The sequence below is a fragment of the Oryctolagus cuniculus genome, chromosome 11, assembly GCF_051225735.1.
Source record: "Oryctolagus cuniculus isolate XC-2025 breed Fujian yellow rabbit chromosome 11, ASM5122573v1, whole genome shotgun sequence".
Classification (NCBI taxonomy): domain Eukaryota; kingdom Metazoa; phylum Chordata; class Mammalia; order Lagomorpha; family Leporidae; genus Oryctolagus; species Oryctolagus cuniculus.
In genome coordinates, this window is record NC_142877.1 from 98,268,713 (window position 1) to 98,288,081 (window position 19,369).

The following is a 19,369-nucleotide window of genomic DNA, read 5'->3' on the forward strand; positions in this document are numbered from 1 at the left end:
TCCTAGCTTTTGCAAGTATTTAGAGAGCAGAGCAATGGATGGAAGCTCTCTCTGTTGCTCCGTCCCTCTGCCTCTCAGATAAAATTTTGAACACCTTTGGGCATAGAGAAAATGAAGAAATTTTGAGGTGATGATATTCAGGTGGTTTATATCTGCCATTCTAAGAAATCATGTGAGAGGCTGGCACTGTGGCATGGTACGTGAAGCCATTGCCTGCAGTGCTGGCATCCCATATGAGTGCCAGTTCTAGTCCCAGCTACTCCACTTCCAATCCAGCTCTCTGCTATGGCCTGGGAAAGCAGTAGATGATGACCCAAGTCCTTGAGCCCTTGTACCTGCCTGGGGCACCTGGAGGAAGCTTCTGTCTCCTGGCTTTGGATCAGCTCAGCTCTGGCCATGACAGCCATTTGGGAGTGAGCCAGCAGGTAGAAGACCTTTCTCTGTCTCTCCCTCTCTCTCTGTAACTCCGCCTTTCAAATAAAATAAAATGAATGGTAAAGGAAGGAAGGAAGGGAGGAAGGGAGGAAGGGAAGAAGGAAAGAGGGAAGGGAGGAAGGAAAGAGGGAAGGAAGGAAGGAAGGAAAGAGGGAAGGAAGGAAGGAAGGAAGGAAGGAAGGAAGGAAGGAAGGAAGGAAGGAAGGAAGGAAGGAAGGAAGGAAGGAAGGAAAGAAAAAGTCATGTGAGTGCTGCCCTGACTCTGAGCCCTGTCCCCTACAGGAAACATGGAAGATAAGGTCCTATCCACTTAAGTGGGTGACAGAGGCTAGATCGTCATAAGACTCAGTGAAAATGTATCAGGCAAAGCGAGGGTCTCCAGAGAATTTTTTTTTTCTTTTTTCTTTTTGGTAATAGAAATACAAATGTCTCTGAAAAGTTCGTGAGAATGCGTATTATGAAATAACTGTATGTGGATTTGAAATATTTTTTGCACCCAAATAAACTAATCTTGCAGTTTCACTTTTCTATGAACATTTGAAGCCCCCATGTATATAGGGCATATTGGGATACATTAGTGTAAGGGAAGATGACTTAAGGAAGGAAAAGTGCTGCAGCAGGTGGACATGACATGGAAAAGAGGACCCGCCACCTGTGACACCAGCATCCCATATCGGTGTGCAGATTGAGTCCTGGCTGCTGCACTTCCGATCCAGCTTCCTGCTAACACATCTAGGAAAGCAGCAGAAGATGGCCCAAGTATTTGAGCCCCTTCCACCTATGTGAGAGACCCAGATGAAGTTCCAGGCACCTGGTTGTGGCCGGAGCTGGGCCCGGCCATTGTAGTCATTTGGGAAGTGAACCAGTGGATTGAAGGTCTTTTTCTCTCTCTCTTTCTCTCTCCTCTTTCTGTCACTCTTTCAAATAATAAAATAAATCTTAAGAAAAAAAAAGAAGAAAAGATAAATAAAAAGAAAGATAAAGAAGAAAAGATAAGTATATTATTTTTTAAAAGCTGATAAAATAAACATATCAAAGCTTATCATTTAACCATTCTTTTTAAAGATTTCTTTATTTATGTATTTGAAAGGCAGAGTTACAGAGAGAGGAGGAGAGGCAGAGCAGGAGAGATCTTCCATCTGCTGGTACTTAAGTGTACAAATTCAGTGGCGTTAAGCACATACACATGTGTACGTTGCTGTGCAGCAGCCACCACCCATCTCCAGAACTTCATCTCATCAAGTTTATAAGCCTTGTTAATTATAAATTTTCTATTTTATGTTTCTATTTTTCTTTATTACTCAGGGTAATAATTCTTGAAGATGAACTTGAGAAGCTTGTTTGTACTAAGGAAACACAAGAATTAGTGTCAGAAGCTTATCAAGTCCTAGAACAGAAATTAAAGTTGATTGAGCCCCATGTTCAAGCAAGCAACAATTGTTGGGAAGAGGCCATTTCTCAGGTGGACAAATTGCTACGAAGAAACACAGATAAAAAAGGTACCTGTCAGACATTTTTTTTGGCATATGCTTATCAGACATGCCTATTCCACTCTGATAGGATTTTATTAGGTGAGTTTCTTGTTCATGTGATAATTTACTGAAAGAAAATGAAGTTATATTTACTAATTGACAGTACCAAATCTTGGCTCTTATTTTGTAAATAAAAAATGAATATGAATTGGAAGGTTCAATGAATTATAACTCTTATAGAAAACTGAAGTGAAGGAATAAATATTTTATTAGTATGTTTCTGTTATCAGAAGTTCCCAAAACTCTTTTAGAGGTAGGGTGATAAAATAGTGGGTCCAGAGCAAGATACTGCATTTTCTATTAAGATAAGGTACTTACATCAGTGATTCAGAAATAATATATAAATGAGGGCAACATTGTGGTATAGTGGGTTAAGCCACCATCTGCAGCACTGGCAACCCATATGGATACTGGTTCAAGTCCCAGCTGTTCCACTTCCTATCCAGCCCCCTGCTTGTTTGCCTGGGAAAGCAGTGGAAGATGGCACAAGTGCTTGGGCCCCTGCCACCCACATGGGATCCAGATGAAGCTCCTATCTCCTGGATCCATCTTGGTCCAGCCCTGGCTATTTAGGGAATGAACCAGCAGATGAAAAATCTCTCTGCCTCTCCCTCTCTCTTTGTAACTCTGCCTTTCAAATAAATAAAATATATCTTAAAAAAGAATATACAATTGATATTATATTGCATGTAATACTACATATTCATTATATTTTTAAGGATTTACTTATTTATTTGAAATGCAGAGATACAGAGAGAGAGAGAGGTCTTCCATTCATTGATTCACTCCCCAAATAACTACAATGGCTGGGACTAGGCCAGGCCGAAGCCAGGAGCCAGGAGCTTCTGGGTCTCCCTTGTGAGTGGCAGGGGCTCAAGTACTTGGGCCATCTTCTGCTGCTTTCCCAGGCCATTAGCAGGAAGCTGGATCGGAAATAGAGCAGCTGAGACTTGAACCAACACCTATAAAGGATGCTGACACTGCAGGCGGAGCCTAAACCTTCTATGCCACAGCACCTTACCTGCATGTTCATTGTTACATGTGGAAATGTATTAAATGTCATTATTTAATGTTACAATATCAGACTTTGTGCTGCTGTGTAAAAAGCATTCTTGAGATTTTACACCCAGTTGCTTTTATTTGACTCAAATCTTGTACTTGTTTATGTTTAGCATGTTAGTTTTTAAGTTGTGTTATAAATTTATGCACTTATGTGCTTGTTATGCACTTGGATCATCATTATGAGGTTAGTCAAACATGAACAGAATTTGTATTGCTCCCAAAAGTACTTAATGATTTATTGTACTGTTTGTTTTGTTTATAGCTAGTTTTGTAATACTTTGTTTATTGTCTTAAACAAGCTCACTAAATCTAGATAAAGTATTAACTTTAAAAAAATAAGTGTGCTAATTACTGATACATTTACACATGAGTTTCCTTTATATCTCAGATGAAAGTGGTGAATAATTTTTTCTCCAAAGAATAAATCTGCCAAAGGAATTCAATATATGCAAATATGCATACATAGTAAACCTTTCAATATGAAATCTAGAGTTTAAATAGATTTTCTATAAATAGAAACATTCAGAAGACCTTTGAATATTAGAAGATGACTTCTATTTGACCCACCTTTAACACACTCTGAGATGTTGACTCCTATCACTTAACTGTTAACCATCACTGTGAGAAATGTCTCCAAATCATGGTATAGGCAATTAAAATAAGCCATTTCTTAGTTATGCTCTGTACATGAAGCTTATGTTCAAAGAAAATAATGATGTGAATTAAGAAAACTAGTTCACAGTGGCCATGACTATACAACTTTAAATAAAATATTTGTTTGGGGGTTGGGAGTTTGCCTGTGTTCAAGTCCTGGGTCTGCTTCTGATCCAGCTTCCTTCTAATGTACTCCCTGGGAGGCAGCAGGGGATGGCTCAAGTACTTCAGTCCCTAACATCCATATAGGAGACGCAGATTGAATTCTGGTCACCTGGCTTCTAGTTCCATTCTCGCATATATTGGTAGTTTATCCTTGTCTTTGCTGAATAATAATTCATTGTATAGATGGATATAACAGTTTATTCATCAGCTGAAGAACACATGGGCTACTTACAGTTTTTATTAATTATTTGTGTACGACTTTTGTATGAACAATACCTAGAAACAATACTACTAGCTTATTTGATTTATGTATGAATAGTAGGCAACACTTTGATGAGGAAGCCATATTTATATAATCTCTAAGTATTTCTTCACAAAATATTTACCATGAAAGATGTTAAGGAAAGGTTAAAGGAGAATAAACAGCACAAAAACTAAATACCATACCAGTCAGGATCTGCACATACAAAAGTTATTATCAGGATAATTACTGATATTTGAACATGTTCTGTGTATTAGTTGGCAATTTTGTATCAATGCTAATTTTGTGATTTTAATGGTATATTGTTAGTATGTAGGAAATTCTATTTTTTTCAAAACAGAAGTATTGGGGGCTGGCACTGTGGAGTAGTAGGTTAAGCTTCCACCTGCGATGCTGGCATCCCATATGGGCACAGGTTCAAGTCCTGGCTGCTCCGCTTCTGATACAGCTCCCTTTGTGTTAATGGCCTGGGAAAGCAAAGGAAGATGGTCCAGTGCTTGGGCTCCTGCACCCACATGGGAGAACTGGAAGAAGCTCCTGGTTCCTGGCTTTGGATCAGCCCAGCTTCAACTGTTACGACCATTTGTGGAATGAACCAGCAGATGAAAGACCTCTCCTTCTCTCTATCTGTAACTCTGCCTCTCAAATAAATAAATAAATCTTAGAAAACAAAAATGTTTAGGAATACTGGAGGCTGTTGCCAGCAGCTTTAAAATAGTTCAGAGTAACCCTGTCACCAAAAGAGTTATATACACATGCAGACACATATAAAGAAGGCAAATATGGTAGAATGTTAACAAGTGGAAATATGGATGAAGGGTCTTTTAAATTATGTTTGCAGTTTTTCCATAAGATTGAAATGACTGCTAAATAAATCATTAAATCTTATCTTTATTTACTTATTTTAAAGGCAGAGTTACAGAAAGACAGAGAGAAGTAGGGGTAGAGAGAAATCTTCCATCTGCTGGTTCACCCCCCAAATGTCTACAACAGTCAGAGCTGGGCCAGGCTAAAGCCAGAAGCCTGGAACTCTATCTGGGTCTCTCATGTGGGTGCAGGGGCCCTAGTACCTAGGCTATCTTCTTTTGCTTTCCCAGGCACATTAGCAGGAAGCTGAATCAGAAGTGGAGCAGCCAGGACTTGAACTGACACTCATATAGGATGCCAGCATCACAGGCAGTGGCTTAACTCGCTGCTCCACAACTCCGGCCCCTAAATCATATCTGGAAAAAAAAAAAAAAAACAGGAAAGTAGCATGAAACACAATAAATGAATCTCTAATGCCTTGTGCTCAGGAAAAGGAACCATACTCAAACCACTGCACACTATTATTCATTTATATAAAATTATAATTACAAAGAAATTATTTTCTTTGTGATTTAATGCTATAACTAGTACTCAAACAGTATTTTTCACTTTGTGTTTCTATGTGGGTGCAAACTGTTGAAATCTTTACTTAATATATGCTAAACTGATCTTCTGTATAAAAAGAGAATTGAAAATGAATCTTGATGTGAATGGAAGGTGAGAGGGAGAGGGAAAGGGGAGGGTTGCGGGTGGGAGAGAAGTTATGGGAGGGGGAAGCCATTGTAATACATAAGCTGTACTTTGGAAATTTATATTCATTAAATAAAAGTTAAAAAAAAAAAGAAAGAGAAAACAGGTCAGTGGATGCTAAGAAATGTAGCTAGGGAAGAATGAGTTTTAAAAGACCCTCTCAGCTTAAAGATGGAGCTCCAAAATATATGTGTGTATATATAAATATATATCTCTTATCTATTGTATATACACCTATATCTCTTTATGCCTGTCTGTCCATGTGTATTATAAACCTTGAGTTCATACTAGAACCTCTAATTCAGTTCCAGCACTACAACTTATTCTGTCCTTCCCCATTTCTGTATTTATACCTCCTTTCTTTGATTGTGAGAAACGTGGTCCCTGTTATCTTCAGAATATTTACTGATTTAATCATTACCCTTGTATGTAACTAACCATGTGACACTATTGGTGTCTCCTGAGCCAGATTAGTGCTATCTCAAACCTGTGGGGAGTTCTTCCCATCCTGGGCCCAGCTTGCTTTGTCCCACAAGCCCGTGTAAGCCGAGAGTATCCCTTCAGTCATAAGTCTCAGCACCTTACCACCCATGGCTGGCTAGGAGATCCCTCTTTGTCCATCCCCACTCCTGGCATCCAGACAACTCATTCAAGCTGCTGCTTGCCAATATTAGTACCTCACAAATGTCATTTTTTTTAAACACCTAGTTTGCTATTACTGTGTTTAGCTCAGGAAATTGTTGAAAGCAGGTTATTACTTGGACATTACTCAAGAATTGCCATAGAAAAGAATCCCCAGGCCATAATTTCCCATTATTATAAATATCACATTATTGAGGCAAGTGTTGTGGCATAACTGGTTAAGCTGCCACTTGAGATACCAGCATTCTATATCAAAGTGCTGGTTTGAGTTATAGCTGCTCTGTTTCCAATCTAGCTTCCTTCTAATATGACTGAGAAAGCAACAGGAGATGGCCCATGTCCTTGGCGCCTGCTACCCATGTGCGAGGCCCAGTTGGGTTCCTGGCTCCTGGCTTTGTCCTGACCCCCCCTATTGCTGTTTCCACCACCTGGGGAATGAATCAGTGGATGGAAGATGTTTATCTTTCCTTCAGTCTCTGTTGATCTACCTTTCAAATATATAAATCTTTTTTTAAAATGACATTTTAAGAGGCCAGCACCGTGGCTCACTTGATTAATCCTCCACCTGTGGCACCGGCATCCCATATGGGTACCGGGTTCTAATCCCGGTTGCTCCTCTTCCAGTCCATCTCTCTGCTGTGGCCCAGGAAGGCAGTGGAGGATGGCCCAAGGAGGATGGCACCCACATGGGAGACCAGGAGGAAGCACCTGGCTCCTGGCTTCGGATCGGTGCAGCGCACCGGCCATAGTGGCCATTTGAGGGGTGAATCAACAGAAGGAAGACCTTTCTCTCTGTTTCTCTCTCTCTCTCTCACTGTCTAACTCTGCCTGTCACATCAAAAAAATTTTTTTAAATGACATTTTAAAACTTTTAACATTTATTACATCTAGGGCCTTCTTACTCAGAATGTTAGTCTACAAACTAACATATAAGCATCACTTGAGAGCTTGTTACAAATGCTTTGAAATCAATCTTCATTTTAACAAGACTTGGTAATTGGTATGCACATTAAGGTGTAAGAAACTTAAAGACAAAGATATACAATTTTTTTTAATATAGCAAGTATTTTCTGTTTTATAGACCATATAATGTCAGTCACAACTACTCTCCTCTGCAGTTGTAGTATGAAAGCATCATAAACTATACCTAAAAGAGTGGTCGGGGCCGGCACTGTGGCATATTGAATGAGGCCGCCACCTGCAGTGCCGGCATCCCGTATGGGCACCGGTTTGAGTCCCGGCTGCTCCACTTCTGGGCCGGCTCTCTGCTGTGACCTGGGAGAGCAGTGGATGAGGGCCCAGAACTTTGGGCCCCTGCACCCTCATGGGAGGCCTGGACGAGGCTCCTGGCTCCTGGCTTCAGATTGGTGCATCTCTGACCGTTGTAGCAAGTTGGGGGGTGAGCCACTGGATGGAGGACCTCTCTCTCTGTCTCTCTGCCTCTCCTCTCTCTGTATAACTCTTTCAAATAAATAAATAAATCTTAGGGGGGAAAAAAACAAACAAACAAACAAACAAAAAAAACAGTGGTCATAGCAGCTAGGGCTGGGCCAGACAGAAGCCAGGAACCAAAAACTCCATCTGAGTCTCCCACATGGGTGGCAGGAAGCCCAGGTACTTGAGCCATCCACTGGTATTATGGAGTACCTGTTGTATTCCAGATATTGGGATGAGGCAAAGACAAGAAAAAACCAGGTCCTCCCCTCCAAGAATTTAACTTAAATTGTAAATTTATTGATGTGACTGTTGTTAGCTTTAATATCGTTAATCTTTTATTTAAAAAAATTGTTTACTTGTTTGAAAGGCAGACTTAGGGAAGGAGAAGGGGTGGCGGGGAGGGAGAATTCCATCTGCTGAGTCACTCTCCAGCCAGAGCTGGGCCAGTCCAAAGCCAGGAGCCAGGAGCTTTTTCCAGGTCTCCCATGGATGTGCAGGTGGCCAAGCACTTGGGCCATCTTCTGCTGCTTTTTCAGGCCATTATCAGGGAGCTGAATCAGAAGTGGAGCAGCCAAGACTACTGCCAGTGGCCGTGTACAGGCTCCGGCTTTACCCACTTTGCCACAGCGCTGGCCGGCCCCTCTTTAATCTTTTAGAAATAAAAAGTTATAATTAGAACAAGTTGAACTATGAAATTGACAGGGCATTGGTATCAAAGGTGATTTTTATTAGATGTTCACTCATTTCTGGTAGCCTATTTATTATTTTTATTCTCTCCACCTCTTTTTAAGGCAAGCCTGAAGTCGCATGTGAAAACCCACATTGTACTGTGGTACCTTTGACCCAGCCCACTCTGCACATTGCAGATAAAGATCCAATCCCTGAAGAACAGGTAAGGGTGAAAATTACTTTTTGTTCCTGAAGAAGAGTTTCACATTCTATCTAACTTTCTGTTAAGTGACATGGATAATTGTCAAATAACTTGTTGAATCACTGTCTCCAATGAGCTTCCGAATTACAGCATAATGTATTGGATTTATATCAAATAATTTATTTTTAGTGCCTTCAGTTTCAGTCACTTGAACCACTGTCAGGTTTCCTTGTTACGTATATCTAATTGTCCATTTCTTAAAAGCTTTTAAAAGTGATTAAACACAGTAAAAATCAGTGCATTGTCATAGGTACCTTCTGAGTTGCTGGAAATACTTCATCTTTTTTTTTTTTTTTTTTTTAAGATATAATTTATTTGAAAGGCAGAGTGACATTGAGAAGGAAGAGACACAGTAAGAGATCTTTCATCTGCTGGTTCACTCCCCAAATGGCCACAATGGCTGAAGCTGGACCAGGCCGAAACCAGGAGCCTGGAGCTCTGACCACATGGATGGCAGAGACCCAGGTGCTTGGGTCATCCTCACCTGCTTTCTCAGGCACAATAGCAGGGAGCTGGATTGGAAGCAACTTGAACTAATACTCCAGTATGGAATGCCAGCGTCGCAGGAAACAGCTTAATGCTCTGTACCATAATACCTGGCCTAAATGTTTCAGCTTGATCTCAGTGGTGGTCACCAGTATGTAAATCCTAGACATTTGTGCACTGTGTGTAGTGGGTATAGCTTCTTCCAGGTCTCCCACATGGGTACAGGAGCCAAAGCACTTGGGCCATCTTCCGCTGCCTTCCCAGGGCATTAGCAGGGAGCTGGATCATAAGTGGAACATCCAGGACTCAAACCTGTGTCTATATGGGATTGCGGGTGCTGCAGGCAGAGGCTTAACCTACTACACCACCCCTTAAATAAATAATCTTTTTTTAAGATTTATTTATTTTATTTGAAAGTCAGAGTTACACAGAGAGAGGAGAGGCGGGGGAGAGAGAGAGAGATGGATGGATGGATGGATCTTCCATCCGCTGGTTCACTTCCCATTTGGCCGCATCGGTCAGAGCTGTGCTAATCTGAAGCAAGGAGCCAGGAGCTTCTTCCAGGTCTCCCACCAGGTGCAGGGACCCAAGAACTTGGGCCATCTTCCACTGCTTTTCCAGGCCATAGCAAAGAGCTGGATCGGAAGTGGAACAGCTGGGACTCGAACTAGCATCCATATGGGATGCTGGCACTTCAGGCAGCCATTTTACCCACTAACGCCATAGCGCTGGCCCCAATAAATAATCTTTAAAAAAAATTATGCACTTAACTGCATGTATGTTGTACCTCATTTTAAAGAACAGATTTTTATTGATTGCCTTAGTTATTGACAAAGACTTCTTTTGCTCATCTTAAAGAAAGCTTCCTTTGCTTAAGACACATTATCAGCTGGCACAACGGCTCAATAGGCTAATCCTCCGCCTGTGGTGCCGGCACACCAGGTTCTAGTCCCGGTCAGGGCGCCAGATTCTGTCCCAGTTGCCCCTCTTTCAGGCCAGCTCTCTGCTGTGGCCAGGAAGTGCAGTGGAGGATGGCCCAAGTCCTTGGGCCCTGCACCTGCACGGAAGACCAGGAGAAGCACCTGGCTCCTGTCATCGGATCAGCACGATGCACCAGCCGCTGTGGCCATTGGAGGGTGAACCAACGGCAAAGGAAGACCTTTCTCTCTGTCTCTCTCTCTCACTGTCTATAACTCTGTCTCTCTCTCTCTCACTGTCTAACTCTGCCTGGCCAAAAAAAAAGAAAAAAATATATAAAAGATAACTTACAGAATATTGCAAAAGGCCAAATAAGCAATTTTTTGGTAAAGAGTTATTTATTTATTTGAGAGGCAGTTACAAAGAGAGGGAAAGAAAGAGAGAGGTCCTCCATCTGCTGGTTCATATTGGGAATTCCAGTTCAAGTTCTGGCTGCTGCACTTCCAATTCTGCTTCCTCCTAATGCATGTGGAAACAGCAGATGATGGCCCAAGTCCTTGGACCCCTGCCACACCATATAGGAGATCCAGATAGAGTTCCTGGCTTCTGGCTTCAGCCTGACCCATCCCCGGCTATCGTGGGCATTTGGAGAGTGAACCAGCAGATGGAAGATTCTCTCTCTCTCTCTCTCTCTCTCTCTCTCTCTCTCTCTCTGATGGTCTGCCTTTCAAATAAATAAATAAATCTTAACATTAAAAAAAAAAAAAAAAACTACCCTCAGAACTGCTGCCTCTGGAAACTTGATCTGCTACCTTCCTTGCCAGAATGAATACCTCAAAATGCCTGCTTCTGTTAACATTAAACTTCCCAATCAGATCTGATACAGGTGCATCTTATTGCAGCGTCCTGGGTCATTGCCTGACCTTGAACTGCAGGGAAGATTGAGTAATATGCAAGTATCCTACTCTCTGTGTTAGACACGGAGAACCATAAGATAAGGTATTTCCTAATTCTAGGAAGAGTATTCAAACTTCCTGGGAAGTTGGAAAGAAACTCAAATGTCGGTGCCTGCGCTGTGGCTCAGTGGGTTAAGGCCCTGGCCTGAGGCACCAGCATCCCATATGGGCACTGGGTTCTAGTCCCGGTTGCTCCTCTTCCAGTCCAGCTCTCTGCTGTGTCCTGGGAAGGCAGTGGAGGATGGCCCAGGTGCTTGGGCCCTGCACCTGCATGGGAGACCAGGAAGAAACACCTGGCTCCTGGCTTCGGATCAGCGTAGCTCCAGCCGTGGCAGCCATTTGGGGGGTGAACCAACAGAAGGAAGACCTTTCACAATGTCTCTCTCTCTCACTAAATCTATCTGTCTAATAAATAAATTAAAAAAAAAAAAAAAAAAAGACCCGGCTGTTCCACTTCCAATCCGGCTCTGCTGTGGCATGTGGCATGGGAAAGTGGTAAAGGATGACCCCAGTCCTTGGGCCCCTGCATCCATGTCGGGGACCCGGAGGAGGTTCCTGGCTCCTGGCTTCAGATCAGTGCAGCTCCAACTGTTGCGGCCAATTGGGGGCGAGCCATTGGGTGGAGGACCTCTCTCTATCTCTGCTTCTCCTCTCTCTGTGTAGCTCTGACTTTCAAATAAATAAATAAATCTTAAAAAAAAAAAAAAAAAAAAAAAAGAAACTCAAATGTCTATCACAAGAAGATTAACATGTCTATCACCTCCCCAAACATCCAGCCCTTAAAATTTTGCCATATCAAGTAACTATAGTAATCTTACCTATTGGATGGTATAAGAGTGGGAAAATAACCATTGATGTTGTTGAGCTTTCTTATCCACAACTTTTTTGAGTATCAGATTTTTTTTTTCAAAGGTTTCAAATTATCTGTGTGTTTGCTTCCCTGCCCCTGAATGACCTGTGCCAACAGCAGGCCTTCATTTTATAATCTGTAAGATGGGTAGGTAGATGTAAATGACTGTTACTAGAACACTGCTTAAAGAGCCTTTTCTTTTATTCGTTTTCAGGAATTAGAAGCTTATGTAGATGATGTAGATATGGACAGTGATTTCAGAAAAGATGATTTTTATTACTTGTCTCAAGAAGACAAAGAGAGACAGAAGCGTGAGCAGGAAGAATCCAAGAGGGTGCTCCAAGAGTTAAAGTCTGTGCTGGGATTTAAAGCTTCGGAGGCGGAAAGGCAGAAATGGAAACAGCTTCTATTTAGTGATCATGGTAAGCACTGACTTCAATGGAGAAGGTTATTTCAGTATAGGAGCTGTTTTTTCTTGAACCATGAGTTTTATTTTAACAATAGAATTCCTATGGCTTTAATTTTAGGGATCCACCAGTAAGCACAGTTCTTTTTTTTTCTGGGCACAAAGTCAATTTGATCAATAAAAGAATAGATAGAACCCATTAGAAAAAGTTAGTCATGCTTTTTTCATCAGTTATTTAATTTTTTACTAAATTTGTTTTGAAATGAGCAGTGAGTTGAACAATTTGAAGTATTTTAAATAAAATGTCATTTTCAAATGTAGTGAATTTGGGAATTGAAACTTTGTTGGCCGTATATTAAGATACTAAAAATACCTCATTGAAGTACAAAATTAATAACTCTGTGTGCATTATTGAAAAAAGTGTATTAAGACCTAGGACATTTGGAGCCGGCGCCATGGTTCACTTGGTTAATCCTACGCCTGCAGTGCCAGCATCCCATATGGGCACTGGGTTCTAGTCCCAGTTGCTCCTCTTCCAGTCCAGCTCTCTGCTGTGGCCCGGGAGTGCAGTGGAGGATGGCCCAAGTGCTTGGGCGCCTGCACCTGCGTGGAAAACCAGGAAAAGCACCTGGCTCCTGGCTTCAGATCAGCGCAGCGCACCGGCCATGTTGGCCATTTGGCCATTTGGCGGGTGAACCAACGGAAGGAAGACCTTTCTCTCTGTCTGTCTCTCTCACTGTCTAACTCTGCCTGTCTAAAAAAAAAAAAAAAAAAAAAAAAAAAAAAAAAGATCTAGGACATTAACCACATCATCAGAGTTACTTGAATGGTTTGAGCACTTTAGTAGATGGAAGAGGGGATCTGCTTCTGTGTACACCATGTCCACACTCTGGCCAAGTTTGATGGCTGGTAGTGTGACATGTTAACTTTAAAACGCCGTGGGGTTTCTTGCCTTTCTTTTCTTCAGTCGCTCCTCATGAGCAGCAGGAGAGGAAATGAGGGAACGCTTAATAATTGACAATATTAAGCTAGCTAATTCCTGTGGATTTCTAAGAGGGCAGAATGGAACTTCCATTCTTGCTAGAAGTATATAGATTCCATTCTTGCTAAAAGTATATAGATTGCCTATACTTCTGAAAGCAATTCAGGGTCCTCTGGCCTCCCTTCCCCTCCCCTCCCCTCCCCTCCCCTCCCCTCCCCTCCCCTCCCCTCCCCTCCCTTCTCCTCTCCGCAGCCCTTCCTTTTTCCCCTATCCACATCTACCTTTCTTGGTTTTATCTTTTTATCTTTCTTCATTGTACCCCTTGGTCCCCTCACTAGATTATGCTCAACATTCTAACAGCCTCTTAGATGATTTCCATTTTCAGTACTTGTTTCTTCTAAACTGTCTTTTAAGCTCTTTTCCAGATTTTTCTCAAATAATACATTGATAATGGCTTTTTCTATCTTACATCCTATAGTCATTCCCCATTTCTTACCGAATTAAATCCAAACTCCTTTTCTGAGTTTCAGCTCTCCATTTTAAGAATTCAGTTGTATTCAATTATATTTCCCCCTGTTTCTACTGTAGATAATCTTCCCCAGTTTACATTTACCTAGTAGACTACAGTTCTACGAGCATGCCATATTTATCATGAGAAAAAAATCATGCTTATCCCATTACTCGGAAATCTGTCTGCCCTACCCGTTCCTCCTCCATGAAACCTTCTCTGACTGCTCCACCCTGCTGCTTCTCCTGCCACCGTAGACCTTTGTACCAGAGGGCACTGAGTGAAACAGAAAGGAGGTCTTGAGCAGCAAAGCATGGAGCAGAGAAGGGAAGTGATTAGAAGCAGCAGTAAAGACAGGAAGTTCCAGCAATCTGTTCATTTATTGATCGTACGTAAATCAGAAATTAATGGTATGCTGGTTTTGGTACTATTGTTTTTCCTATATTCAGTTAGTTTTATCTCTTTTACTAAATTACAGTCCCCAATAGGGACTTTATTATCCCTCATAGCTTTCATTCAGAAATTATTCAACAAGTAGTTATTGCATAACCTTTTTTATGCCAGGAACCATTTACTGCTATATCCCCTAGTGTATAGATCAAGAGAAACAAATGACTACCTCTTAGGGGCTTGCATTCTAACACTCTTGAAAATTGATCCTCCCATTATACAAATTATATCCCTCCATTTAATTAGCAATAAAATGACTATCAATCAACTTCTAATGCGAGATGTTGCATTTTTTAAAAACTAGCAGACTTATAAACTAAAAATGTTCATAATGACTGGAAACAGCATTGTACATAAGCTTATATCTTTTAATTGTGTAGCATTTTCTTCATATAGCTTTAAAATTCTCCTATTGACATTATGTGCAAAGGTATATGAGTGAGAGAAAATGTCTTTTTTTCAGGTATGTGCTTTTGTGCAGTTTGCATTTAAAAAGGCAATAATGCTGTATTGGTTTGTGGAAATAAGTTAAAAGCTGCTGATACCATAAAATGCTTTTCCCATGAATAATTTCAGTACATCTTCCAGAGCTGTTTTCATCTCTGCCTACAGGGGTAAAGTCCGAATGGAATTAGAGAGGGAAATTCTGCACTGGAACCTGCTGTGGCCATTTTTTTCTGTTGTTGCTGCTTCTATAGTGGAGTTACTGCAGCTTAGGGATATTTCTTGGAACTGGACATGTTTTACAAAAATATTTTTAAAATACACGCCAGATCTTCAAGAAGCACTTTTTTGTCTTCCGTCATGCTTCTTCCGTCATAATATATTGTATTGTACTAACCCCTCATGCTGGGAGGAGAGACTGCCTAGCAAGCAACCCACTGCCTACTAACATCAAGAGGGGCTAAATAAAACTTCATTTTCCATGCAAGGACAACTTCAGCCGTATGGATATATGTTATGTTTATGTGTTTAACACTTTGTACAGTAATTGATCTTGAATGCAGATTTTATTTCATTTGTACTTTTCTGTGGCACTATCAGTAGATAGAAGTTATGGCTTTATTTTACTTTCATTAAGGTCTTAGCAAGTAATTTAAAATTTTTCCCAAGCAGTTTTAACTTTTAAATATATACATGTTGAAGATATTATTATCTGGATTACTTTGGGCTTTTTATCTGACACATTCTTATTCTTGAACGCAGTGGTTCTCAAATGATAGTGTACATCAGAATCAAGTAGAGGGCTTGGGAAAATAACTGCCCTACACTCCCAGAGTTTCTAGATCAGTAGGCCTGGAAATGGGGTCCAAGAATTTACGTTTCTAACAAATTCCTAGTCATGACTAGTGTTGTTAGTTCAGGGACCACACTTTAAGAACCACTGCTTTAATATTTTGAATAAGATAATATGTGAGATGTCTCAAAACCTCATCAAATCCCCATTTTGTTTCACCTCATAGGCATTTTATCTCAGGTAAAGATTCCAGCATTTATAAAATTTCACTGATTTTTCTAGATAGCTTTATTTAGCTTTTATTTATTCATTTGTTTATTTATTGTTCTTTTTAAGATAAAAATATAAGAAGCTTAAGTTAAAGTTTAAGTCATTGATGAGTCCTTAGTTATTATTTTTCTTTTTTTTTTTTCTTTGAAGCTGTATTGAAATCCTTGTCTCCTGTAGACCCAGTGGAACCCATAAGTATTTCAGAATCATCAGTGAATTCAGATATGGGAAAAGTCAGTAACAATGATACTGAAGAGGAAAATAATAAACCCCCCATAACTGACAATGAAGTAAGTAGGACTGAGTATTTCTGTGAAAACCCTCTAGAGGGTAAAAATAAAGACACTTCTGCAAACGAACTCTTCCTCCAAGGAACCGAAGAAAGACTGTGTTACCAGAGTGAGACTGAAAATGAATCACAGCAGGCAGATGGAGGTGGCCTGGTCACTGCTCCTACGACTGCCAGGGACTCTTTACAGCCCTCTATTAAGCAGAGACTGGCACGGCTACAGCTGTCACCAGATTTTACCTTCACTGCTGGCCTCGCCGCAGAAGTGGCTGCTAGATCTTTCTCCTTTACCACCATGCAGGAACAGACTTTTGGCGATGACGAGGAAGAACAAATAATAGAAGGAAATGCTGATGAAGTAGAAGAAAAATAAGAACCAAGATTCTCATGAAGTGGTTTTAGATTGTTCCTTATACGAAAGTGTTTTAGCTTCAAGACTGGAAAGGGAAAATGAGTGTAAGTTTACTATCTATAAAGCTAAGATGTGAATTTACAGGAAGAACCCTGGTTCGAGGAACCAATTTGAAATTAGTAGTTACCTGTACATGGCAGATCTTTTAGGAAAATAAGAGAAAGGTAAGGGCTGTTTTGAATAAACTGCTATTTTATTTGTGGCACACTGATCGATCTTGGAAATTCTTTAAGTACTTTTAATAAGAAATGAATTTATCATTTCTTGCTAGAATTTGCTACCCATAAGGTGACTGGGATAATTTCATTGCAAGAAAATTGACATTTGGTAATACTCCTTTATACTGTATTCTTGCAGTTAACAACTGCAGCTATTATGTTAATAACAAGTTGTTTGTATTTTGTTTCTACCAGTCTTGAAGATACAGGTTCTGAATAAAAAAAATTCATACAATTGATGTGTGCTGGGGTTTGGAACTAAACTAAAAATTAGTTTCAAAGGTACTGGGGTTTTGACTTATGTTTCCTTGTTCATTTGTGTATTCAGGAGTTAATTTTAAGATGTCCTAATCATCCTCAAAAGAAAAAACATCGTACCATTTTAAAGATTACCCTTCCAATTTTTTCATTCACCACTTCTTTGTTCTTGTTGCAACTAAGAGATGATGTTGAAGTGCTCTACAGGCCTCCCACCCCTACCCCATCCCCAGCTGAGCATAAAGTTCTTTGTGTCAGTTTATTTACAGGTAATTTGGTGCCATTAATACAAGCAAGTCACAGTGCTGCTGTTTTCTAGTCCTGTACACCTTACTAAGACTCGGGAAACGCCTTTCAGCTAACTGGAAAGCATTCTTGTCTCCATAACTTCATTTAAAAAACTTCTTAAAGAGATTGGTTTCCAAATTGGCCAGTCTCGTCTGTTTTGTATTATGATTACATTTTCAAAGAGTGATATTTTCAGGGGTGTATTCTGTGAGACCTGTGGCTCCTGTGCACTGACATAGCTTATAGACAATATATGGAGGAGATGTGGGAGTAACTCAATTTGTCCTGCTGTCCTACAAAGGAAACTACCTGATGAATGATCTAGATTGTTTTCAGAGTTAAGAAACACATCCAAATTTCTGTAACTTATTATAAAAGTTTTTTAGTGAGTAAACTTATTTTCACTGAAGAGGATTTTTATTTTCAGTAACCTAAGGAAATTTATTTTTTAATCCTGAGGAAAAAAACTTGGTTCTGCTTTATATGAATAGAAAGGATTCTGTGTACTATAGATGATTTTTGCTTTCATCAAGTTTTTGTGACTTTATCCATAATTAAGGAGCAACACCTTACTATAGGCCTAGTTTTACTACTTATAAGAAGCTAAATCTCAAGAAAAAAAGTTTTGTTTTGTAAGTATTATATTCCTAAATAATAATACTTGAGTTTACATTTTTTTTTTAACAGATCCACGTTTGGATTTTTTTTTTTAAAGATTCATTTATTTTACTTGAAAGTCAGAGTTATACAGAGCGAGAAGGAAAGGCAGAAAGGTTGGGGGGCAGAGAGAGAGAGAGGTCTTTCATCTGCTGGTTCACTCCCCAATTGGCTGCAACAGCCGGTGCTGTGTCCATCCGAAGCCACGAGCCAGGAGCTTCTTCCAGGTCTCCCATGCGAGTGCAGGGGCCCAAGAGCTTAAGCCATCTTCTGCTTTCCCAGGCCATAGCAGAGAGCTGGATAGGAAGTGGAGCAGCCAGAACTCGAACCAGCACCCGTATAGGATGCCGGCACTGCAGGCAGCAGCTTTACCCACTAGACCACAGTGCCAGCCCTGTGTGTGTTTGTTTTAAGATTTATTTTATTCAAAAGGCAGAGTTACAAAGAGAGGGAGAGACAGATCTTCCATCCACTAATTCACTCCCCAAATGGCCACAATGGCCAGAGCTGGGCTGGTCCGAAGCCAGGAGCTTCAACCGGGTCTCCCATAAGGGTACAGGGACCCAAGGCCATCTGCTGCTTTCCCAGGAAAGGAAAATTTCAAACATTAGCAAGGAGCTGGATTGGAAGTGGAGCAGCTGGGACTTGAACCAATGCCCATAAGGGATGCAGGCAGCAGCTTTACCCTCTATGCCACAGTGCCAGCCCAAAGTTTACACCTTTATTTTAAATTATTTACTTAGTGTGCCAATTCAGTAGAAGAAGCAGTTACAGAAAAAATTGTTTTCTTTCCCTTAACCTGTAACCACACACAGGAAGAATTAGTTTGATCTTTTTAAGTTCATGTATTACACTTTGTTTTTATTGTACCAGTTTGGGAGAAGTTTCTTCATTCTATTGCATCAGTATTATTTAGTGCTCTCTGATCCTTTTTAATTTTGAAACACTAAATATTTTTAATCCAGAATTCTCAATCTTCCAGACTGATCTGTCCTATCCACTAGTTGTCACTTACTTCTATGAAAACTCTATAAAATGATTGTTTAAAGATCTTGAAACTTTATCTGAATGATCCTTTTTTCTGTAGCTTTCAAAATTTTATAGTATCTGTGAAAATCCTATGGCTAATTTTCTCTTCTGAGAAAAACTGCATCAGAATATAGCAGAGGTCTTATTTAAGAAGGTGTTCTTGTTTGTTTTTTTCTTAGAATATTTAACTTTCTGTTATGCTTTGGAATACTTTTTCTAATGGCCATTCTACATTCAGAAGCAACCCTTTAGGGAAAACATTTTAGGAACAAAATCTTCTAATTGTGCTTTTGCAATTTTACAGTATTATTTTTCACAATACAGTCTTTTAGGAGTAGCATCCTCACAGCTTTAATAGGAGTATTTCCATAGTTTGGCCAGGACAAACGTGCCACTTACTGGAAGAATGTGAGAAGTTATTTAGATCACTTTTGAAGGAGTTTTACCCTTGCCTAGAGGTGGGGAAGGCAGTAAATGA

General features: G+C 40.3%; 1 protein-coding gene across 32 annotated transcripts in view; it reads left to right on the forward strand.

Moving 5' to 3' along the window:
- VEZT (vezatin, adherens junctions transmembrane protein) overlaps positions 1 to 16,894 on the forward strand; it is a 90,703-nt gene extending 73,809 nt beyond the window's left edge. For 22 of the 32 annotated variants that reach the window (XM_008256901.4, XM_070052715.1, XM_051845768.2 and 19 more), the window contains 4 exons: positions 1,741 to 1,934; positions 8,538 to 8,638; positions 12,102 to 12,309; positions 15,891 to 16,894. In XM_008256901.4, coding sequence (XP_008255123.1) covers positions 1,741 to 1,934; positions 8,538 to 8,638; positions 12,102 to 12,309; positions 15,891 to 16,402 — 1,015 coding nt within the window. In that variant the 3' untranslated portion in view covers positions 16,403 to 16,894. Of the gene's footprint in view, positions 1 to 1,740; positions 1,935 to 8,537; positions 8,639 to 8,981; positions 9,383 to 12,101; positions 12,310 to 14,845 lie in introns of those variants that run through there. The other 10 variants (XR_016216942.1, XR_016216941.1, XR_016216940.1 and 7 more) reach the window with 6 other exon arrangements.
- The last annotated feature ends 2,475 nt before the right edge of the window (positions 16,895 to 19,369 follow it).